The 20,030-nt window shown below is 45.0% G+C and overlaps 1 protein-coding gene across 2 annotated transcripts in view; it reads left to right on the top strand.

Moving 5' to 3' along the window:
- The first annotated feature begins 5,924 nt into the window (after positions 1-5,924).
- The window catches only part of PSD3 (pleckstrin and Sec7 domain containing 3), a 151,606-nt gene continuing 137,500 nt past the window's right edge, over positions 5,925-20,030 (top strand). Inside the window, exons 1-2 of one of the 2 annotated variants that reach the window (XM_035140671.3) lie at positions 6,104-6,361; positions 11,801-11,912. In XM_035140671.3, the coding sequence (XP_034996562.3) occupies positions 6,341-6,361; positions 11,801-11,912 (133 nt within the window). In that variant the 5' untranslated portion in view covers positions 6,104-6,340. Of the gene's footprint in view, positions 6,362-11,800; positions 11,913-20,030 lie in introns of both variants that reach the window. The other variant, XM_088658981.1, reaches the window with a different exon arrangement.

Here is a 20,030-nt window from a genome sequence, read left to right as displayed (position 1 = left end):
AAGTCAAGGAAATGAACTCTTAGATCCAATGGTAGTATTTAATATAGGGCACTTCTGGGCTGTGGCTATTTTGGAGGTGGGATTCAGTCACTCTGAACCTAGTGCCTTCTAGTTGTTCTGGGGCTACAACATCCAGCACCACTGACTATTTGCCACGCTGGCTGAACTAATAGGAGTCATAGTCCCAAACATTGGGAGGGGACCAGGTTAGGTAGACTTCGGGGATGAGGCAAGCCAGATATTTACTCGTCCTGAGATAAGGGTTGATTCCAGCATGCTCCCATTCAGCGAACCCTATGTTTCAGTAGAGTGCATTGTGCCTAGGGTTGCCACCTGTCCCTAGAAAAACATGAGGGGTGGGAAGAGGCGGGTGGGGGGATCGAAGAGAGAGAAAGAAGGTATTTGCACTTTTCACAGGCCTGATCCATTTTTAGCTCCCCAATTCCCCGCACAACCTGTCTTGTATTTTGCCCGGACAAAAGTGGCAACCCTAATTGTGCCTTAGCTCCTGTATAACGAAACTCTGACCTTTACACAGAATGCTGGCTCCCTAATGCTGCCAGAACCGTGTATCATGGGATTTGTAATAAAACCCTGAGCTAGCAGTCAAATTCCAGAAGAATGTGCTAACAGCGTTACCTTCTGGAATTCATAAAGCTTCACTAAAACGTGATGGGGGCAGAAGGTTCTACAGACCTGCGGTGGGGATCACTTCTTTCCTTGCTGAAACAAAGCTGCTTGAGACGGCTTTATCGCCCAACACGACACTCACAGAAAATTAGCAAGGGTATGCTGTTGTTACTTAATGATCATTTTCTGTTGGGCAAGCTTTCTATACACAGAGAATTTTGCACGCGAGGAAGATTCGAAATATTGCACTTTCCCTCTCTGCAGTTTGAAGTGGTACAGTCCATTCTGCCTTGCCAGTAACTCCACCACAGAGGTTTGGAGTAGAGACAGAACGATGGGAACAATTTGACAGCTTGACATGTTTTAAGTAGTCAGAAAAAGGATGGCAGCCAACAAACCTTGTAGGTTGTGCTTCTATCCCTCCCCCCTCCTCATGCTGTTTTGGAACACAATGCGAAATATTGTTGTACACCACCCCAGTCTCTGAATGGTGCGAGATTCTGGGGGTATACAACCTGAGACTACAATGGAGGGCTTCATAGCTTCAAGACCCCAAGAGGACCTTGCTTCTCCCCTAGCCACAACCTTGGATTCCTGCAGAAATCAGGCATGGCTCTGACTCTCAGCCTCCCCAGCCTGCTGGCTTGCTTCTAGCTTTGACTTTACATACACCTCAACTCTCAAGTTTGTCTTTCTAATTGCCAGCTAGCTGAGGGGCCCCCACCCATTTGTCCCTTGGTGCAGAGCCACTTGCTTGTTACCTTAACAACCCATGCTTAGGGGGTAATCACCAAGAAACTTGTCTGGCTATTCCAGTAACTGGATCCTTGTTGGATCCAGGAATTGGAAGGAACTCGGGCATCCAGCCTACCCCCGCCCCTGACAACTCAAAAATATGCACCAGGGTTTTCCTTGGTGATTTACTGGACTAGACTAGGAACCTGGAGGTTCCTAGGGGGTTGGACTGGATGGCCCTTGTGGTCTCTTCCAACTCTATGATTCTATGATCTCTTACCTCTGCTGTGAACTTACCATGAACGTCCCTCTCCCAGTCTTAGCCCTGCCTCCAATCTGCAGCATCATGCCTTTGTGCCTTCTAGTGGCGAACTCAGCAAGTGAGTGCTGCTGGCAGGAATGTAATACCAATGGGTCCACTGGGAAGTAAGAGGGAGGCACCAACATGCTCATAAAATCATAAAAGTGTAGAGCTGGAAGGGACCCAAGGGGTCATCTAGTCCAAGCCCCTGCAATGCTTGATAGCCCCTGGTCTCTCATGTCCAGCACTCTAAGCACTACTACGCCATTGCCTGTAGATGTTTAAAATTTGCTTTTAATTGTATGGTTTAAACTTTTTGGTGTTGGCTACCCTGGGTTCCTTTGAGAGCAAGGGCAGGCTGTAAATTTAATAAATAACGTAATCCTAATGTTGAAGTTGATGATTATCTAGTTTCTGTGATATAAGGCAAGCCAGATATTCTGCTCCCCTCTCCCTGCCCCCTGCCCTGTACTGCAGCCCAATACTTTTCTTTCCAGCGCTGTTCATTCATCTGCAAAACTCGCTGATCAGGCCATCACATGCTAAGATACTCTGCAACATGCCGTCTCCTGCCAAATTCAAACCATATGTCTTTCCGGACAGTAAGATTTCCAGATCAGCTCGTCACACCACTCGGTGTGCAGCTGGCTAACTTGCGGCTGGAGGCTAGCAGCAAGATGTGTAAACGGAGGAACAGGCAGGTCCCACCCTGTGCTTGAAAACTTTGCCCTGGAGGCACAATGCTCTCACCTGGCTTCTCTGAGCTGGTGTATCTCCTTGGGCTCCACCTTAGAGAGATCTGAAACTCAAATACTTCCTGACTTTTTGCAGAAGAAACAAGGGAAGCCACTAAAAATCAAACCAACCAACTGGCTGCTTCAGTAAATTGGGAATGGAAAGGTTTTTCCAGGTCCACTGGTAGGTCATGTGACATGTTTGCATTGGGCTGAGTCCTGACTGTCAGCACTTTGCAGCAGATTCAAGGGCACACTTGAAATTTGAGACTGTGCGATTGAAGTGGGTGAAGATGCTCTATTGCCCTGGTGTAACAAACCCGCTTTTTAAATAATAATAAAAACCAGATATTCTGCAGTTTGAAAAGTTATGGGGAAATGCACTGAAAAGTGTGGTATGGATGTGTGACTGAGAAATTGCACAAGAAATTCAGCCAGAATTCAGGTTGCATGCTCACGGTTGTACAACTTCCCTGCAATCAGAACAAAAGCTTGGTATAGATTGGACACAGTCTAGCCTCCATGTTGACTCTGTGAATGCAAAGCAGGATGAATGTTCACCATACAGGACTGCAGGTAGCTTAGTGCCTGCTAGCTGGTGAGGTGGTCTCTCTGGTCAGCACTCTAGCCATTACATCGCACTGTCTTTCTCTTCTTTCTATGTTTTTATAGACTCACTAAGCCTGAAAAAGATATACACTTTCCCTTTTCTGAATATTTTAAACTACAGATGTATTGATAATGAGAACACAGATAAATTTTTGAAGCAACATTGAAAGCATTCTTAATAATAATAATAATAATAATAATAATAATAATTTATTATTTATACCCCGCCCATCTGGCTGAGTCTCCCCAGCCACTCTGGGCGGCTCCCAATTGAATATTAAAACAATACAGCATTAAATATTAAAAGCTTCCCTAAACAGGGCTGCCTTCAGGTGTCTTTTAAAATTAGGATAACTGCTTATTTCCTTGACATCTGGTGGGAGGGCATTCCACAGGGCGGGTGCTGCTACCGAGAAGGCCCTCTGTCTGGTTCCCTGTAACCTCACTTCTCGCAAGGAGGGAACCGCCAGAAGGCCTTCAGCACTGGATCTCAGTGTCCGGGCTGAACGGTGGGGGTGGAGATCCTCCTTCAGGTATACAGGACCAAGGCCATTTAGGGCTTTAAAGGTCAACACCAACACTTTGAATTGTGCTCAGAAACATACTGGGAGCCAGTGTTTAATGTCACCATTGAGATGTAATTGTTATTTAGTGGCATTTATTTTTTACATTATTGATAACTACTTTTCCCAGGCTCAGAGCAGGTTATATAAACATTAATAAACAAACCCATTCACTTTTATTCATCCTAATACCTCACAGTTAGATATTGATCTTATCATAGCTTGGTTTGCATTAAAGTGACATAACAGATTGTGTGCTTTGTGATGTATAGCAACAAAACAATAGCATTGTTTATATCCTACTTTTCCTTCAAGAACCTCAGTTTTCTCCATGCCACAACAACCCTGCGAGATAGGTTAGGTTGGAGGTAGGTTAGGTTGTGAGGCAATGACTGGTCCAAGGTCACCCGGTGATCTTCCTGGATGAGTGGGGATTTGAACCCAAGTCTCTTAAGTCCATCACTCTGAGCTCTTCCCCACACTGGCTCTCGGTCAGTATTCTGTTAATATCATTACCACCCATAGCCTGAAATAATGTGCTTGATAAACGGATAGAGAAAGTCCCTCATGTTCTTTAAGGAATTGTTCTGCCCTCTATGAAAAGAGTGTTTTGTTTTTGAAATGCTAGAATCCAGAAAGGGAAGGAAAAGAAACCAACATGTGTTTAAAACCACATGACTTTCAATTTCATCCTTGTTATTTAATAGACTGGTTTTGCTCACGACACTGGTTCTAGGCAACTTGGCTTTTGTTGGTGAGGGTAGGGAATAAACTGAATAAAGGACCAACAACAACAAAACAATAATTTATGATGAGTACTTTCATGTTCTTAATTTTAATTGAAAGTTTGAGTGCAGAAAGCAAAAATGAAATTACAAGGTGGCCTTCACTGGGAAATGAAATGATCCCTCCTGTGGCTCAATGGGTCAGTGTGGCTGGCTGTATAATATACACACATAAGCACAGATATACATAAATGCACACACATAGAGGAGAAGGTAAGTGAGAGGACATGTACAATATAGCTGTGTACAACTTGCACAAATGTGACATAGATTAATTTCTGTCTTCCTTATATGTAGAGTCTGTAAGAGTGAGTCACACTTGTGTCAACAAGCTGATGACTCTCCTTCCCTGTGGCGTACGACTGCACTGCTGCTGCCTTCGTTATCTCATCTGGTGCAAAAATCTGTTGCGTTTATTTCTTTTTTGATACAGAAGGCACTAAATGTCGCGGAGGGAGGGGAAAGCTTTGATCTTTCCAAACAGAGAGAGGCCAAGGCATTTTAATGCCTGAGTGCAGCAAGTCCAAACGGCGGGAAAAGTATAATAAACTAACTGCACAGTCCTATTATACATGTCTGATCAAAAGTCCCATTGTTCACTGGGGATTACTGTACTCCCAGGTATAGGATGGCAGGCGAAATCATTTGCTGTTTCTTTAACAATCCTCCATAATCTCTGCTTGTAGCGGCGCATCTCAGTTTGCCCAACAGTAGGACTGGCTCTGCTTATTCAGGGCATCGATTGGAATCACATACCAGTGGATATCAATGGGATATAAAAGATTCCTGGTTATTCTCCTTTGTTGAAGACTGCATACCCTTCAACATTTCTCCAATGAAAATAGGGACATCCTATGTATTATTATTATTATTATTATTATTATTATTATTATTATTATTATTATTATTATTATACTATTCATACCCCACCCATCTGACTAGGTTGCCCCAGCCACTTTGTATGGCCTCCAACATATATAAAAACATAATTAAACATTAAACAAATATCCCCTATACAGGGCTGTCTTGGGGGTCGAATAATTATGATCCCGGACACACAAAATCAAAACATGAAATATCAACGCCTTCCCTTCTTCTATTTCCATGGTTCATTTTACATATCATAAATCCCTGCACACGTTACAGAAACGATACCATTCAGTATTGCCATTGATATTTTAAGGATGTAAAAATGAGTACTTTAAATTGTAAAAATGACAATTTAATAAAGATTATATTAAAAAAAATATCAAAACATTAAATTCCTGGCTGCACGTTCTCCTGCCGCCGTGGAGATATTAGGATAAAACTTGCGTGTATGTGTTTTTGTTTTTTATGCAGCCGTAACCGTTCATCAACCCGAACCGCCCGAACCAACCTCGACCTCCCTTCGCCTGCCGAGTCCCAGCGGCAGCCAGAAGAAGCTGCGCTTTCTCAGCAAGCGGCAAAAGTGCGGGCAAAGGAACCTCCCCCGGCGGCTTCACTGCCCCGCACTGCACATGTGCAGACACTTGGAGGCACCGGAGCAAGGCGGGCGGAGGGCTTTGCACATGCCCAGAAAAACCGCCTCACCTTCCCTCCCTGTTGGGAGGCTTCTGCCGCTTGCCCAGCGTGAAGTTCGGCGGCCGCCCCCCCCCCTCGCCTCGTTGTCATGCCGACTCCTCGCCGCCGCCCCCTCGCCGCGTGAGCCGCCGGAGAGGAGCGCGCGCGGGTGTCCCACCCACCCCCGGCACATGCCCGCCTCCCGGCCGCCGGCAGGAGCAGCAGTTGCAATAGCAATAGCCGGGCATCACCCTCGCCTGCCGGGCGCTTCTGCCTCGGCGTGTTTTTCTCTTTCTCCGCCTCTAACAAAGGGATCGTCGGCGAGGGAGGCGGCCCCGCCGGCGCGGAATAAGCGAGGCAGCCCCCTCCCCACGCGACCACCCACCGACCCACCCCGGGCTATTGTTGCAGCTTCATCGGACGAGGGCCGGGAGATGGAAGATGGAAGGAGGCGACGGTGGGGTAAGGGAGTCCCGCCACCCGCGCCTTATTCATTCCCCCTTTCTTCGTGCGCCCTCGTAACGCGAGTCGCCCGTGGCTGAGTTTTGCTTTCTTACATAAATGGTGTCTGGGAACAGTTTCCTCTTTATGCGCTGCTTGGAGCTGCCGATGCAAAGCCGTCTCTCTCTCTCTCTCTCTCCCCCCCCCCCCAAATTCCCGCTGCTTTTGATGTGTGTGTAAGCGAGCGAATGAATGAGAGAGAGAGAAGGAAATATATAGGGCGATGCGCCTTGCGCTTTTACGCATTTATAGGGTGCTTTGGAAACTGTCGAGTGTTCTGTTGGCAACCGCGCCGGCGGCGTCTTCAAACGAGTTCCATTCCCAGGGGGCGCGGGTGGGTAGCGTGGCTTCTTTAGGCTGAGGGGAAAGGCACATCTCCAAATCCCTGCTCCTCTAAGACATCTGGATATAGCTGGAGAAGGCGGTCGGGTTTAGGCTGGCTTTCCTTCCAGGGTTGTTGTGAGGAAAAAGTGAGGCGCAGGGGGGTGGGGCTTGGAACCATGAGCACCACCACCTGAGCTCACCTGATGGCGAGTGACCTGTTTTAAAATACCGTAGTACATAGGTCGCCTGCTTTGAAGTCTCCTGCTAAAATCTGAGTTTTGCTCTGCAAGCTGTTCTGTGCTTGACCACCTCCACCCCGAAGCATGAGTTTAGTACTACTGCCCTACCTCGCAGGCTTGTTGTAAAGATTACTGGGAAGGTAAATGACGACGATGTTAATGTGAAGTGCATTTAACAAAGGTTGGGTGGTTTTGTTGGCTATGTTTATGCTCCGGAGGCTGGAGCTTCGTTATGTTACAGCAGAGCAGCAAAAGTAGCACGATATGACTGTGATTTCTCCCCCCCCCCCCGCCTCTTTTGATATTTAGCACCTGTGGATAAAAACTGCACAGGCCACTGGAATTATAATGGAAATGCTTCGACAGCCAAAACAAAGTTGCAAGTTGGCATGTTTTTGCATCTAATTTGCTTTGGTCGTCGCTTTGACTTTTGCTTCCTCCAGTTTTGTAACTTTGTTCTCTAGGGCTGCAATGCTTTTCCTGCTTAACCAGGAATAAATCCCACTGAACTCAATGGGACTTATTTTTCAGCGTGCATGTATTGGGACAGGGCCCTGTCCCTTTGCATTTTGCATAGCATCTAGATCTTTAGGCACATACCTACAACACTGGTAATTGTTAGGTTAACTGGGCTGTAGCCAACTTAAGTTCCACTCAGAGTTAACCCATTGAAATTAATAGACCTAAGTTATTAGCAATTTCAGCGGGTCTGTTCTGAGTGTGACTAATATTTGGATACTGCTCAGTGTATTTAGCTAATTAAAGGATGCATTTCTGTGTCTTGACATCTGGGCACACTCGGACCATACATCTTATAACTGCTGCAGGTCTTTGTCCCATATGGTCTTACTGCCCCCCCCCCTAGTCATAGCTGCCAAGTTTCCCCTTTTCTCGCGAGGAAGCCTATTCAGCATAAGGGAAAATCCCTGTAAAAAAGGGATAACTTGGCAGCTATGCCCCTAGTTGGTTGACAGCCTGCATCTGTCCCAGTTCATTCTAATTATATGCAAAAGAGTGCTGTGAGAGAGGGAGAGAGACAGCTTTTCCGTTTCATCTGATTGCTTGAAACCTATTTTTAGTTCCAGAGATCAGGCTCAGTTTAACACATTGCAATGATGAACCTGGGGAATTTCCTGCAATAGCTCCCAAAAAGTCTGGACTACTTTAAATGCACTACTGTGAAAGAGAGAACTTTTGTTGAGGGTGGCCGTTGATGATTGGAAGAAGTATTAAGCGCTGCAGCCGTACAGCTGGCTTAGGCGTGACTTTCGGTCATGCGTTCTTGACTTAAGGGAGACATCTTTCCCCACGAGCAACTCAAGGCTGTTCTCAAAAGAACTGTCTTGTGAAGGGGGATTTCGGACCTTCCTCGGGTTTTTTAAATAAATGATTCTCCAGTTTTTTCTTTTACAGAAACAAGGGGGGGGGGAATCACTGGCTGCATTTTGTCCACTGGCTGAGCAAGACTCCTATATCAATTTATAACCCATCAAATGGAACACAGCCATTGCCACCTGCTAGCGTTTGGTGGGATTCTTAAATATCCAGTGGATGGGGATTTGTGGCTTCCTATTGCATGTCCGTGAGGATGTGTTTAGCAATGTGTGTCTGCCCTTTTGTAGTGGAACCCCAGTGCAAGACATGGAGAGCTCTGGCCAACATGCTGGCAGTGTCAAGTATGCAGTGATTCAGTTTGGCTACCATGACCTGGGTTTGCCTTTCCTCTCTTCCAGTCTTCTGCCTAGATACATGTTTGGTCCCACTGAGGTTAGCAGTGCACTTGATGCACTTGATTCAGAAGAAACCCTTAAATAATACTTGGAATTTATATAGCAGCACAGTGTGTGTCACATATGTTCTCTAGGTAGCCCTTGCCAAAGGCCTGCAGCAGTTTGTTCTGAGGTTTGCACCAGATCGGCAGCAGCGGCAGAAAAATAACAGCTGGACTCCCTGACAATCTTTTCTGTGCTTCCTAGCCGAGACCACACTGCCTTCCATATTATCGCTCCCTACGTCTGACCAGAAGATCCTCATAAAATTGCTTGACAGCACAGGAAGTCGCAAAGCAGGGTTGCCAGAACAGATCTTATTTAGGCTCTGAATGACTTCAGAGTTCCATTAACTTTTTAAAGGGAGAAGCCAGATTCCGATAATATCCGGCTCATTGCTGGAACTGATGAGATGTGGCTGCTAATGCGCTGGTGGAAGGAAAAGAAGGACAGCCAGCACCGAAAGCTCTGTGAGATACACCCATTTACCTAAAAGCTTAAAGTGACAAGGCAGTGGAATAAGTTTTGCAGAAGACTGCCTGCTTCAGAGGCAGCAGCAAATCGGCTGAAAAACACATTGGGCATCTTCAGCGCCACCACAAACTTCTGCGTGCTCAGAATCAAGTTTGTGGCCTTGCCTCTCGCTTATTTATTTATCTTCCCCCCCAATTGTTAATTCACTGAGCTATCTCGCTTTTTACGGTTTCATGCTGTTGAAACAGGCATCGTTAAGAGTTGAAGCATGGCTGCTATATATGCACCCAGACTTGGGACCTGATGGGATTATTAGGAGATGCTGCTGGGTTGATAGAGGACAAGGAGGTTCCCCTGTGGCCCAGTGTTGCCCCTCCAGAAATTGGGCAATGCTTGTATGGGAAGGAGCTGTAGCATGGTCCTGGGGGCATTTCATAAGAACAAAGGAAGCTGCCTTGAATCAAATCATTGGTCCATTTATCTGGTAGAGCTTTGTCTGCAGAAGGTCCCAGGTTCCATTCCTGGCATCTTCTGGTGAGGTTGGAAGAGACCCCGCTCTGCAATCCCGAAGTCATTGCTGTCAGGGTGGATAAAAATCAATGATCTTTCTAAAGGAAAAATATTTCTAAAAGATAGTTTTCAATTTAAGTTACATTATAGTCCAAAGGCTATTCATCAGGAAATAAGGATTTTTAAAAAAGTTTTTTATGTGTGCTAAAAACTTAGTCTAAGTTGTTGTTGTTTTTTTAAAAAATGTTTAACCACATCAGTTAACAAACCTGCGTACACTAGCATGTTATTGTTTTAGTTAAATAAATTGTTTAAATTGTTATTAAGGAAATGATTATTTTTCTCCTTCCAAGGGGAAAAGTTGTCCAAATATAAACAGTTAAACAGATATTGTATTATGTTAAAATAAACCAGAAGAGGAAGTTGAGAGAAGTCGCATGGGGGGAGGGGGAAACTGGGGAATGATATTATTGATATATAATGTGACATTTTGATGTTTAAAAATGTAAAACCCAATACTTTTTTAAAAACAAACAAATAGATTTAAATTACTAGTCAGTAAGACTTTATTTAAATCATTTTTTTACAGAGAGATTCATTTTTGCTGGTATAATCTTACTGTTTACAACCAGATGAAGGTTTCATTTTTGGAATAATTAATTTTCAGAGTAGTTTCTACAGTTATATATAAAAAATACTGATTTGGTTATGCTATTTGAAATACATAGACAGATAATTGTGAAATTATTGCAAGGTTTAATAAGTTAACTTGATATTTGGACAACCTTTCTGCTGCACTTTATTGGAAAAATAAGGAAAAGTTGGAGTTGGTTGAGAAATTAGCCAGGGTATACCCCAGAGGTTCCTAATTACAGTAGCTAATTACTGAGGACCCCCTATTTTTCAAAAGCCAAGCCACGGACCCCCTACTTTTGAAAACGTTGATAACTCTCTGGAAGATATCTGTGCAAAGCAATTTTTTGAAGAAAATGGGGGGTATCCCCTAATAAGCAAAGAATTTTAGGTATACTGAAAAAACAGACCATAAAATTTGTTATACAGGGGTACCTCGGAAGTTGAACGGAATCCGTTCAGGAAGTCCATCCAACTTCCAAAACGGATTCCGGATTGGCAGCGGGAAGCTCCTGCAGCCAATCGGAAGCTGCGGAAGTTGCGTCAGACGTTCAGGTTCCAAAGAACGTTTGCAAGCTGGAACACTCACTTCCGGGTTTGCGGCGTTTGGGAGCCAAAACGTTCGACTTGCAAGGTGTTTGGGATCCAAGGTATGACTGTATTACCACATATTGCCTATCCCCAGGCAGTCAGAAAAACTTGTCTCCATTGCTCCGCTACAACTGAATTAAAAAAAGCAATTGTGTCCCTAACTTGCAAGTGTTCTGTATGCAGAAGTATTTTTATATGAGAGTATTCAAACATGCTAATCCTTACTTGCAATCCAAGATGGTACATCTTAGCAAAACTTGAGCCATTCTCAAACGACCTTGGAGTCTACTAATCATTCCAGTGAGTATCCCCATTATTTTTGAAAGAGAGAGTTGCTGTGTCAGAACTTGGTACCAGTATATCATCTTTTTAACATGTGCCAGATTGTGATGTGTCCAGATGTGCTGTTGGGTGGAGGGAAATGGTGCCTATCTCCCAGACGATCTGGTATGCTTTGACTGTGTATACATAAGAATAGAAAAATGTGGTTTAAGAGATTTGTAGGTCAAGCTTACACATGTTTACTGAAAAGTAAGCCTTGGTGAGTTCAGCCCTAGAAAGTGCGCATAGGATTGCTGTATAAGTTGTGCAACTAATAATTGCAGAGCATTTTGCTGAAGAGCAAGGTAGTGAGAGGTGTCCGTATGTTTGCCATTGCAAAAATAATTCCCAAACCTCTGTCTCTGTGTGTTTGTTTGTAAGAGAGAAAGAGGGAGATAAGCAAGGAACTTGCTTTGCAGGGTGTTCAAGGTCAGACTGCTTTTTTTTTTTAAATCCCACTCCCGCTTTGAGATGAGCATTGCCAGTGGAATGTGTCACAGTGAACTGAACATGTTTTTTTTCTCTATTTTTGTTTGCAGGAAGAAGCATTTATTTGGGTTAACGGTGCATCGGCTCATTCTCAGAGTGTTGCCAAGGCCAAATATGAGTTTTTATTTGGTGGATCAGAAAATGAAAATATTTCAGAATCTGGTAAGCGGGTAAGCGTTGATCATTTCCCAAGGGCTGACTCTTGGGTGCAAGATTGTGCACTCCTTCAGTACTGGAAATATATATATATATATATATATTGCTTAAGTTGGACATATTGGTGTTGACACATCCTTGATCTGAAATTAAGGCAGGTATAGGAAAGGGAGCTCCTGGTCTTTCATCTGTGGTTATGATTGCCTCCCTTCATTTCCTCTACATAAGCCAAGAATGGAGACATCATGTTTTGACTCCATCTCCAGTGGCCTGGGAAGGTGGGAATTGTAGTCTAATAACAGCTGGAGGGCCACCTGCCTTAGAAGTCTCCTTGGCAATTCACACCACCTTGGATGAGCAGTGAGTGGATCTACTGGAAATCTGATGCTTCACACCCAGAAAAGTCCCCAAGGCAAATTGATTGGGTGAAACCCCAATCTGGATATATGATATGGCAGTAGGACAACCAGCTCCCACCCAATAGTTTGTATCCTGCCTTCCGACAACCAGCTCCCACCCAATAGTTTGTATCCTGCCTTCCTACAAGGGTCATATGAATTTACCTGAATCTAGCTTTTGGAGGGCAGTGGCCATGGTCCACAGATGGGGTAGAGATCAGGCTCTAGACTAGGCAGTCAAGAATAAGAGGGCCAGAAGGAGGTGCAAAGCTGAAGCCAAACAGAAGATCTAGATCAGGCATCCCCAAACTTCGGCCCTCCAGATTTTTTGGACTACAGTTCCCATCATCCCTGACCACTGGTCCTGTTAGCTTGGGATCATGGGAGTTGTAGGCCAAAACATCTGGAGGGCCGCAGTTTGGGGATGCCTGATCTAGATTCAAGGCAACAATGGAGGACATGAGGGAGCCAGAACCAAACACAAGGTCAAAGGCAGGCATGGGTTCACTATTGACTTATTTATTTATTGCACAAATTTATATAGAGTGGTACCTTGGTTTATGAACTTAATCCATTCCGGAAGTCCGTTCTTAAACCAAAGCGTTCTTAAACCAAGGCGTGCTTTCCCATAGCAGCGGGGGACTCAGTTTACAAATGGAACACACTCAACAGGAAGCTGAACATGTACTGCTTTCAAGGCACAGTTCACAAACCAAAACACCTCCTTCCGGGTTTGCAGCGTTCTTAAACCAAGTTGTTCATAAACTAAGCTGTTCTTAAACCAAGGTACCATTGTACCGCTTAACATAAAATGTCAAAGTGGTGTGCAACAAAGGATAAGGACAGAGTAAAATTCTGAATCAATTGCATGAATCAATAGTACTCCAACAGCTGGGACCACACTTAAGTCTCTTAAGCATCGGAATGTGAGAGGAGCCTCCTGGATCAACATTCTGGGTCTATCCAGTTCAACATCCTGTTCTCACAGTGGCCAACCAGATGCCTCTGTTAAAAACTGCCGGGAGAATCTGAGCTTAGCAGCACTCCCCCCCCCCTGTGGCTTCCAGCAACTGGTATTCAAGAGCATTAATGCCTCTGGTTGTGGAAGCTGAGAATTTGGAGAGTCAGCTGACCATATTCAAGCTGGGAGATCAGCTGACTCTCTCTTCAGTTAGAAGCTGCAACCTATTTTGCCTGGCTTCTTGAGGATCCAAAATAGTGGTGTCACAGAAGGTAGGGTGCTGGAAACTAGCTGCCGGTCCCATGTCTCTCCTCCTCCCCTGCAGCACATTAATGCTTAGCTGAACACATGCAATGCTTTCGTTTTACTGTGCACTTCCTATCCCCTGTTGGAAAACTATTGGTGGTCAGTATTGGAGGCAGTGCACAGTAACAGGACCTTGTTTTGCAAATTGTGTTAAGCTGGAGGAGACTCTTGAGAGTCCCATGGACTGCAAGAAGATCAAACCTATCCATTCTTCAGGAAATCAGCCCTGAGTGCTCACTGGAAGGACAGATCCTGAAGCTGAGGCTCCAATATTTTGGCCACCTCATGAGAAGAGAAGACTCCCTGCAAAAGACCCTGATGTTGGGAAAGATTGAGGGCACTAGGAGAAGGGGACGACAGAGGGTGAGATGGTTGGACAGTGTTCTTGAAGTTATGAACATGAGTCTGACCAAACTGTGTCAGTGGAAGACAGGAGTGCCTGGTGTGCTCTGGTCCATGGGGTCATGAAGTCAGACACGATGGTGGTAGAGAAGAGAAGGTGGTAGAACATTGGGTGTAATAAGCTTATGTCTCTTGTTACACTCAATGGTTTGTGAAGCCCACAAACCCTGGAGGTAATACCAGGGTCTGTGTGGGCATACTGCAGCAAACGATCACTTCCATACTTTTCCAGAGAGTTGGATGACTGTATTCATAGAATCATAGAGTTGGAAGAGACCACAAGGGCCATCCAGTCCAACCCCCTGCCAAGCAGGAAACACCATCAAAGCATTCCTGACAGATGGCTGTCAAGCCTCTGCTTAAAGACCTCCAAAGAAGGAGACTCCACCACATTCCTTGGCAGCAAATTCCACTGTCGAACAGCTCTTACTGTCAGGAAGTTCTACCTAGAGCCGGCCCTGCAGTTAATTGTGTGTTTGCTACTGCTAATGCACCCAAGTTTTCCACACCTCTGAGAGATGTTTTTCCTCATCAAAATGCTGTTCTCTCTTTGCCCCCAGTTAATCCAGATTTACTAGTTCCATGATGGTTTTTTAAAAAATAATAAATTCTGCGGAAATAGGAAAATAATATGGGGCACCATTTAGGTGAGGGTGATGTGGTATTGATGCTACACAAAACTTGCAGGAATGAGCAGTCCTGAGCCTATAGCTGTGTCCACAGTAAACTGCAGCGTGGAAGTGCCCTTGGACCACAGTCATTTCCCCTGCACATTGGGCAGGGGTTTTAAATACTGTATTGGCCCGAATATAAGCCGCACCCAAATATAAGCTGCACCTTTAAAATTGGAGGGGGGAAAAGCAGAAAAAAAACGGAAAAATACCCGAATATAAGCCGCTCCATTCCTCGCTGCTCCTGGCTGCGTACTGGGGTGGGTGCGGGTGGGGTGCTGTGTTGCCGGCGGCCTTTCCCCTTCATCGCTCTCTCCCTTCCTGGCCTTGGGGGTGAGGACGGGATTACGCACGGGGCGGGCACCGCTTGGCCATGCTCCTGGCGCTGTTTGCTGCGCGCTCCTGGCTGCATACCGTAAGCTTGCGAATATAAGCTGCACTTTTCACGGTCGGAATTTGGGGGGGGAAGTGAGGCTTATATTCAGGCTAATATGGTAATTCTAGGTGGTGGTTTGTGCCTGTGTTTGCACATTAGGCTAATTTTGGCAGACCTGGGGAAGAAGGTTCTCTCTCACCCAGTCCTCCCATCCTCGCTTTTTTAGGAAACAGAAGAAAGAGGAAAACTAAAGGAGCTTTTATTCGGAGCGATGGGAGAAGAAAGGGGCCATTGATTCATTAGTGAAAGTTCCCAAGCGTTGGTGTTTCAAGTGAGGAAAACTCTTGAAGTGCCTCATAAGAAACATTTACTGGCTTGTAGAACTTGGCTCGTGTCAAGAAGGGTTGTTATTTTTAAATTAAAAAACCCTCATATTTGTTTATGGAACAGTCTTTATTTAAGAAACCCAGAGTATTGCTCACATTGGTAGTGCGGCCATCATAGCATTCAATCCACATAATCTCATGGTGGAGGTGAAAAGAGATATGATTAGATTACTTAACAGAAGAAGGTATGCCAACTAACTAAAGAACCTGTAGTCAGTCACCTGCCTCTTAGCGGATTAACTGTTTTTTTTCCGTATGAGCCAAACAATATAGATGTCAAAGAGAAAAACAACTTCCAGACTTTTAGAAGACATCTGAAGGCAGCCCTGTTTACGGAAGCTTTTAATGTTTAATAGATTATTATATTTTAATATTCTGTTGGAAGCTGTTCAGGGGAAACCCAGCCAGATGGGCGGGGTATAAATAATAAATTATATTATTATTATTATTATTATTATTATTGTGCAATAAACTTGCAACTGCAGAAAGGACTTTATGGTCTGAAAATAGAGACTATGTATGTACTTTTCTAACCCAATATAATCTTTAATAAAAACAATTTTAAAAGAAAACTTAATAAACCAAAGCTCTCACTTTGCAAGAGAGGGGATCTATATTTATTTCATGTTCTTTTACAGTAACACGCTAGCACTAATGCAGCCCAGAAAGAAAATTAAAGGTGTACCATCAACTTTGACTTCCACCAATAAAAATTACCCCTCACCCACCAATTAATCAAATGAAGTTTGGTTTGATTAATTTACTAGCTGAACTGATTAACTGCTTAAGGACCCCCCCTACCCAATAGTATCTCATTGACTTACAGGTGATTGGGGGGGGGCTATATATCCATGGCTAGACGTAGACTGCTATTATGAATTCTAATATCTATACCACTGAAATTCACTATTTGCTTCAGGACTGATTCTAAACTCAAGCCAATGTGCTTGAATTGTGGCTAGGTATGTGTAAAAGGTAAAGGTAAAGGGACCCTTGACCATTAGGACCAGTCGCAGACGACTGGGGTTGTGGCGCTCATTTTGCTTTACTGGCCGATGGAGCCAGCGTTTGTCCGCAGACAGCTTCCGGGTCATGTGGCCAGCATGACTAAGCTGCTTCTGGCGAACCAGAGCAGCGCACGGAAACACTGTTTACCTTCCTGCCAGAGCGGTACCTATTTATGTACTTGAACTTTGACGTGTTTTCGAACTGCTAGGTTGGCAGGAGCTGGGACCGAGCAATGGGAGCTCATCCCGTCGCAGGGATTCGAAGCGCCGACCTTCTGATCGGCAAGCCCTAGGCTCTGTGGTTTAGACTACAGCGCCACCCGCGTCCCTTAGGTACGGTATGTGTACATATCTCTATATATTTCCTTCTCCATACCGAATGCCATAAAGTATGCCATCTTAATACACCTCCGCTGCTACAGTTTTTTAAGTGGTGATCTGTGCACTGCAGCCTGTGCCAACCTGCAGCCAATCCAGATATTTTGGATTGCAATTCCCAACTGCCCTATGCTGGCTGTGGCAGAGTTTGGGGTCTCATATTTCAACGGGTGCTCTGTGCGATGCCAAAACCTGGCGCCCTCACTTCTCTCTATCCATTCTAAATCATAGTTGCAGTGCCCCCCAAGGCTCTGTGCCCAGTGTGACTGAACTGGTCTGGCCCCCCCTAAATCCACTCTGGTCCTGGCTGGGGCTGATGGGAGTTTGGTCTAAGCAACAGCTGCAGCGGTCACATATTCCCCACCCAGGGGCATCCATTCCCCCCTCAAATTTAGGTCCCGGAGAAGGAGATAAATCTCCAAATGGCAGATCTACTAGATAACTCAACATTATCAACACCCAAAGAGGAAACTGTCAGCCAGGGACTTTTCTGTAAAAGCTAAATGCCACAATAAATCTTCTGATCCCTAAGATGCCATGGTGTTTTGTTTTGTTTTTAAAGTTTTTTTTAACAAGCCGTCCCTCAAAGGCAAAAATGGGGATGAAATAGGGAATGCCAGTTATTTATGATAGATGTCTGCTGGAGAAATGAGCTGTATGCTACTGTGGTCGTCGTTAGCAGAAAAACTTTAGTAGTTTCACCCGGAACAACAAGCTGCGTGACAGCTTTGCGAGGAGGAAATTTCTGTTTTCGAGTTTCTTTTTCATTGGACCTGAAACGGATGCATCTTCTCCTTCAATCTTGTATCATGAAGGTCCTGCAAGAATCCCAAAGACTTAGAACTTTCATTTGTTATTAGCCTCCCGGCTTAATTTTCTGATCGGTTTTAATCTGCAATTAATTCTTTAATGTGATTAGCTGCACTGATTATTTGATTAAAACTTGGAGCTCTGCTTATTAAGGTTTAGCCATGAAAATATTTGCTCAGTTACTGCCAAAGAGTTTAAAGAGGCATGTGATTAAGAAGGGCATGGTGTTCTCTAAATATGTGATCCTACCTCCCCAATATGATTCCCCCCCCCAATTTAAAAAATGAGTATGCCACCTGCAGACATTTGAGTTGTCAGAAAGGTCCCTTATGAATTAGCACAAAGTATCCTATGCTGTTCTGGCTTTGCAAAAATGACGAGTTAATTCGCCAGCAAAAACCCAGAAGCAAAGTTTGTGCACATGTTTTAAATTTGTTTTTGGTTGTCATTTTCTTTAGGGCCCACTTGCTTCCACACAGGCCTCAAGTTTAGAGCTGCAAGCATTCCTCAGTAGCTCTATCAAAGCTTTATATGACCAGTGAAGGTCAATTTTAACTGGTGAGGCTGTGAATTGAGAAGGTGGGGCCTTTGCACAGTCGGGCAGTACTGGGGTGGCGCATAACTGCCAAGTTCCTGCCGGAAAAATAAGGGATCGGCAGACTGGAAGTCGCGCTGCGGCCATTTTGGAACTGGGCAGAGCAGCATCAGAAGTCGCTTCTGAGCATGCTCCGCCCAGTTCCAAAATGGCCACCGCACCAGAAATCGCTTCTGCGCATGTCCAGAGACTCCAGACATGCGCAGAAGGAGCCTCCCCTGGCCGGTAAGTAAACTGGGAAAAAACAAAAATCCGTTTTTCCAGCTCGGAACGGCTGAAAAAATGGGGGTTTCCCGGGAAATACGGGAGACTTGGCAGCTATGGGTGGCGGCGCTTCGACATCGAAAAGAGGACACATCTTCGCAAATGCTCACTTAGATGTATAGATACAACTTTATTCATAATTGCTAGAATTTCGATAAAAAGACAATACAACTTGCGACAGTGGGAGAAAATAAGCAAAGTGGTTTCTATTAAGGCGCTGTTGGTGGGCACCTTCAACACAGCTTGTTCTCCCTTCTTATGGTTCTTTGTCTCTGAAACAGACTTGGGCCACACACTCATTTGGCTGTTATTTTGATTTTACTTATTACTGACGTCTCCACCATCTGGCTCTTGACTGTTTTCACACACTACTAAACACATCCTGTAGAATTCTACCCGTCATATTTTATTTGCACAATCGGAATAAATTTTGGGAACCCAAAAGTCGTGTGGAAAAATATGACTTTTGAGGCGCCCGGCTCACAAATGGCACCTACCGGTAGGTATCCCGCTTTGGCGACTGTAAGCCTGGTTTAAGGAGCCATTTGGCGCCTAGCTTATATATCTGAGTTTCTAACACTGGATACAGGATTTAAAATGCACCAAAAATATATAGCACATAATTGACAGAGAGAGATAATAAAAAGGACAAATCGTACTGAACCATATGAATAGTTGAACACCAATATGGGCTTCTTGTTGTACCCTATGACCCCGGTTAAGAGCTAAGTGTCTGGGTGAATAGAAACATCTTCCCCCAGTCTCACTATTTCTCATATCCCCATTTTCTCCTCTCCTGCCACCGCATGCCTCTTGCTTCAGTGAGCAACCCGACCACTGAATTCTGCGCCAGTGGACGTTTCCAGATGGAACCTTTTCCTTCATATTTTCTCCCTTTCCTAATGTTTTATTTCTCTCTCCTCTCTCCTTTGCTTGTCAGACTGTTGTTGTTTTTGGTGGGTTTTTTTTTTTGTGTGTGTGTCTAGTTGACACTACCAACAGAAACAGAGCATCTGCGTCCTAGCAGACTTGCTCTTTCAAGGGCACTTGTTTCAGGGTTCAAGCTATCTACCTTCACAGTAAAGGTAAAGGGTAAAGGGACCCCTGACCATTAGGCCCAGTCGTGACCGACTCTGGGGTTGCGGCGCTCATCTCACGTTATTGGCCGAGAGAGCCGGCGTCAAGCTTCCAGGTCATGTGGCCAGCATGACAAAGCTGCTTCTGGCAAACCAGAGCAGCACACGGAAACACTGTTTACCTTCCCGCTGTAGCGGTACCTACCAGTATTTATCTACTTGCACTTTGAGGTGCTTTCGAACTGCTAGGTTGGCAGGAGCAGGGACCGAGCAATGGGAGCTCACCCCATTGCGGGGATTTGAAACTTCTGATCGGCAAGCCCTAGGCCAGGGGTCCCCAAACTTCTGCCGCTGAGGGCCGATTGCGCTGTGGGCCAGAGCATGTGGGATCGCGCGCCCATATGTGTGCACACACGCAATTTCTGACGCACTTCCAGGTCACCGGAACACCGGAAATAGCTTGTGCACATGTGCATGGGCCTCCTCTGGCCCAG

Source organism: Zootoca vivipara, chromosome 15, assembly GCF_965207765.1.
Source record: "Zootoca vivipara chromosome 15, rZooViv2.hap1.1, whole genome shotgun sequence".
Taxonomy (NCBI): domain Eukaryota; kingdom Metazoa; phylum Chordata; class Lepidosauria; order Squamata; family Lacertidae; genus Zootoca; species Zootoca vivipara.
This window is presented reverse-complemented; position numbering and strand designations above follow the sequence as displayed.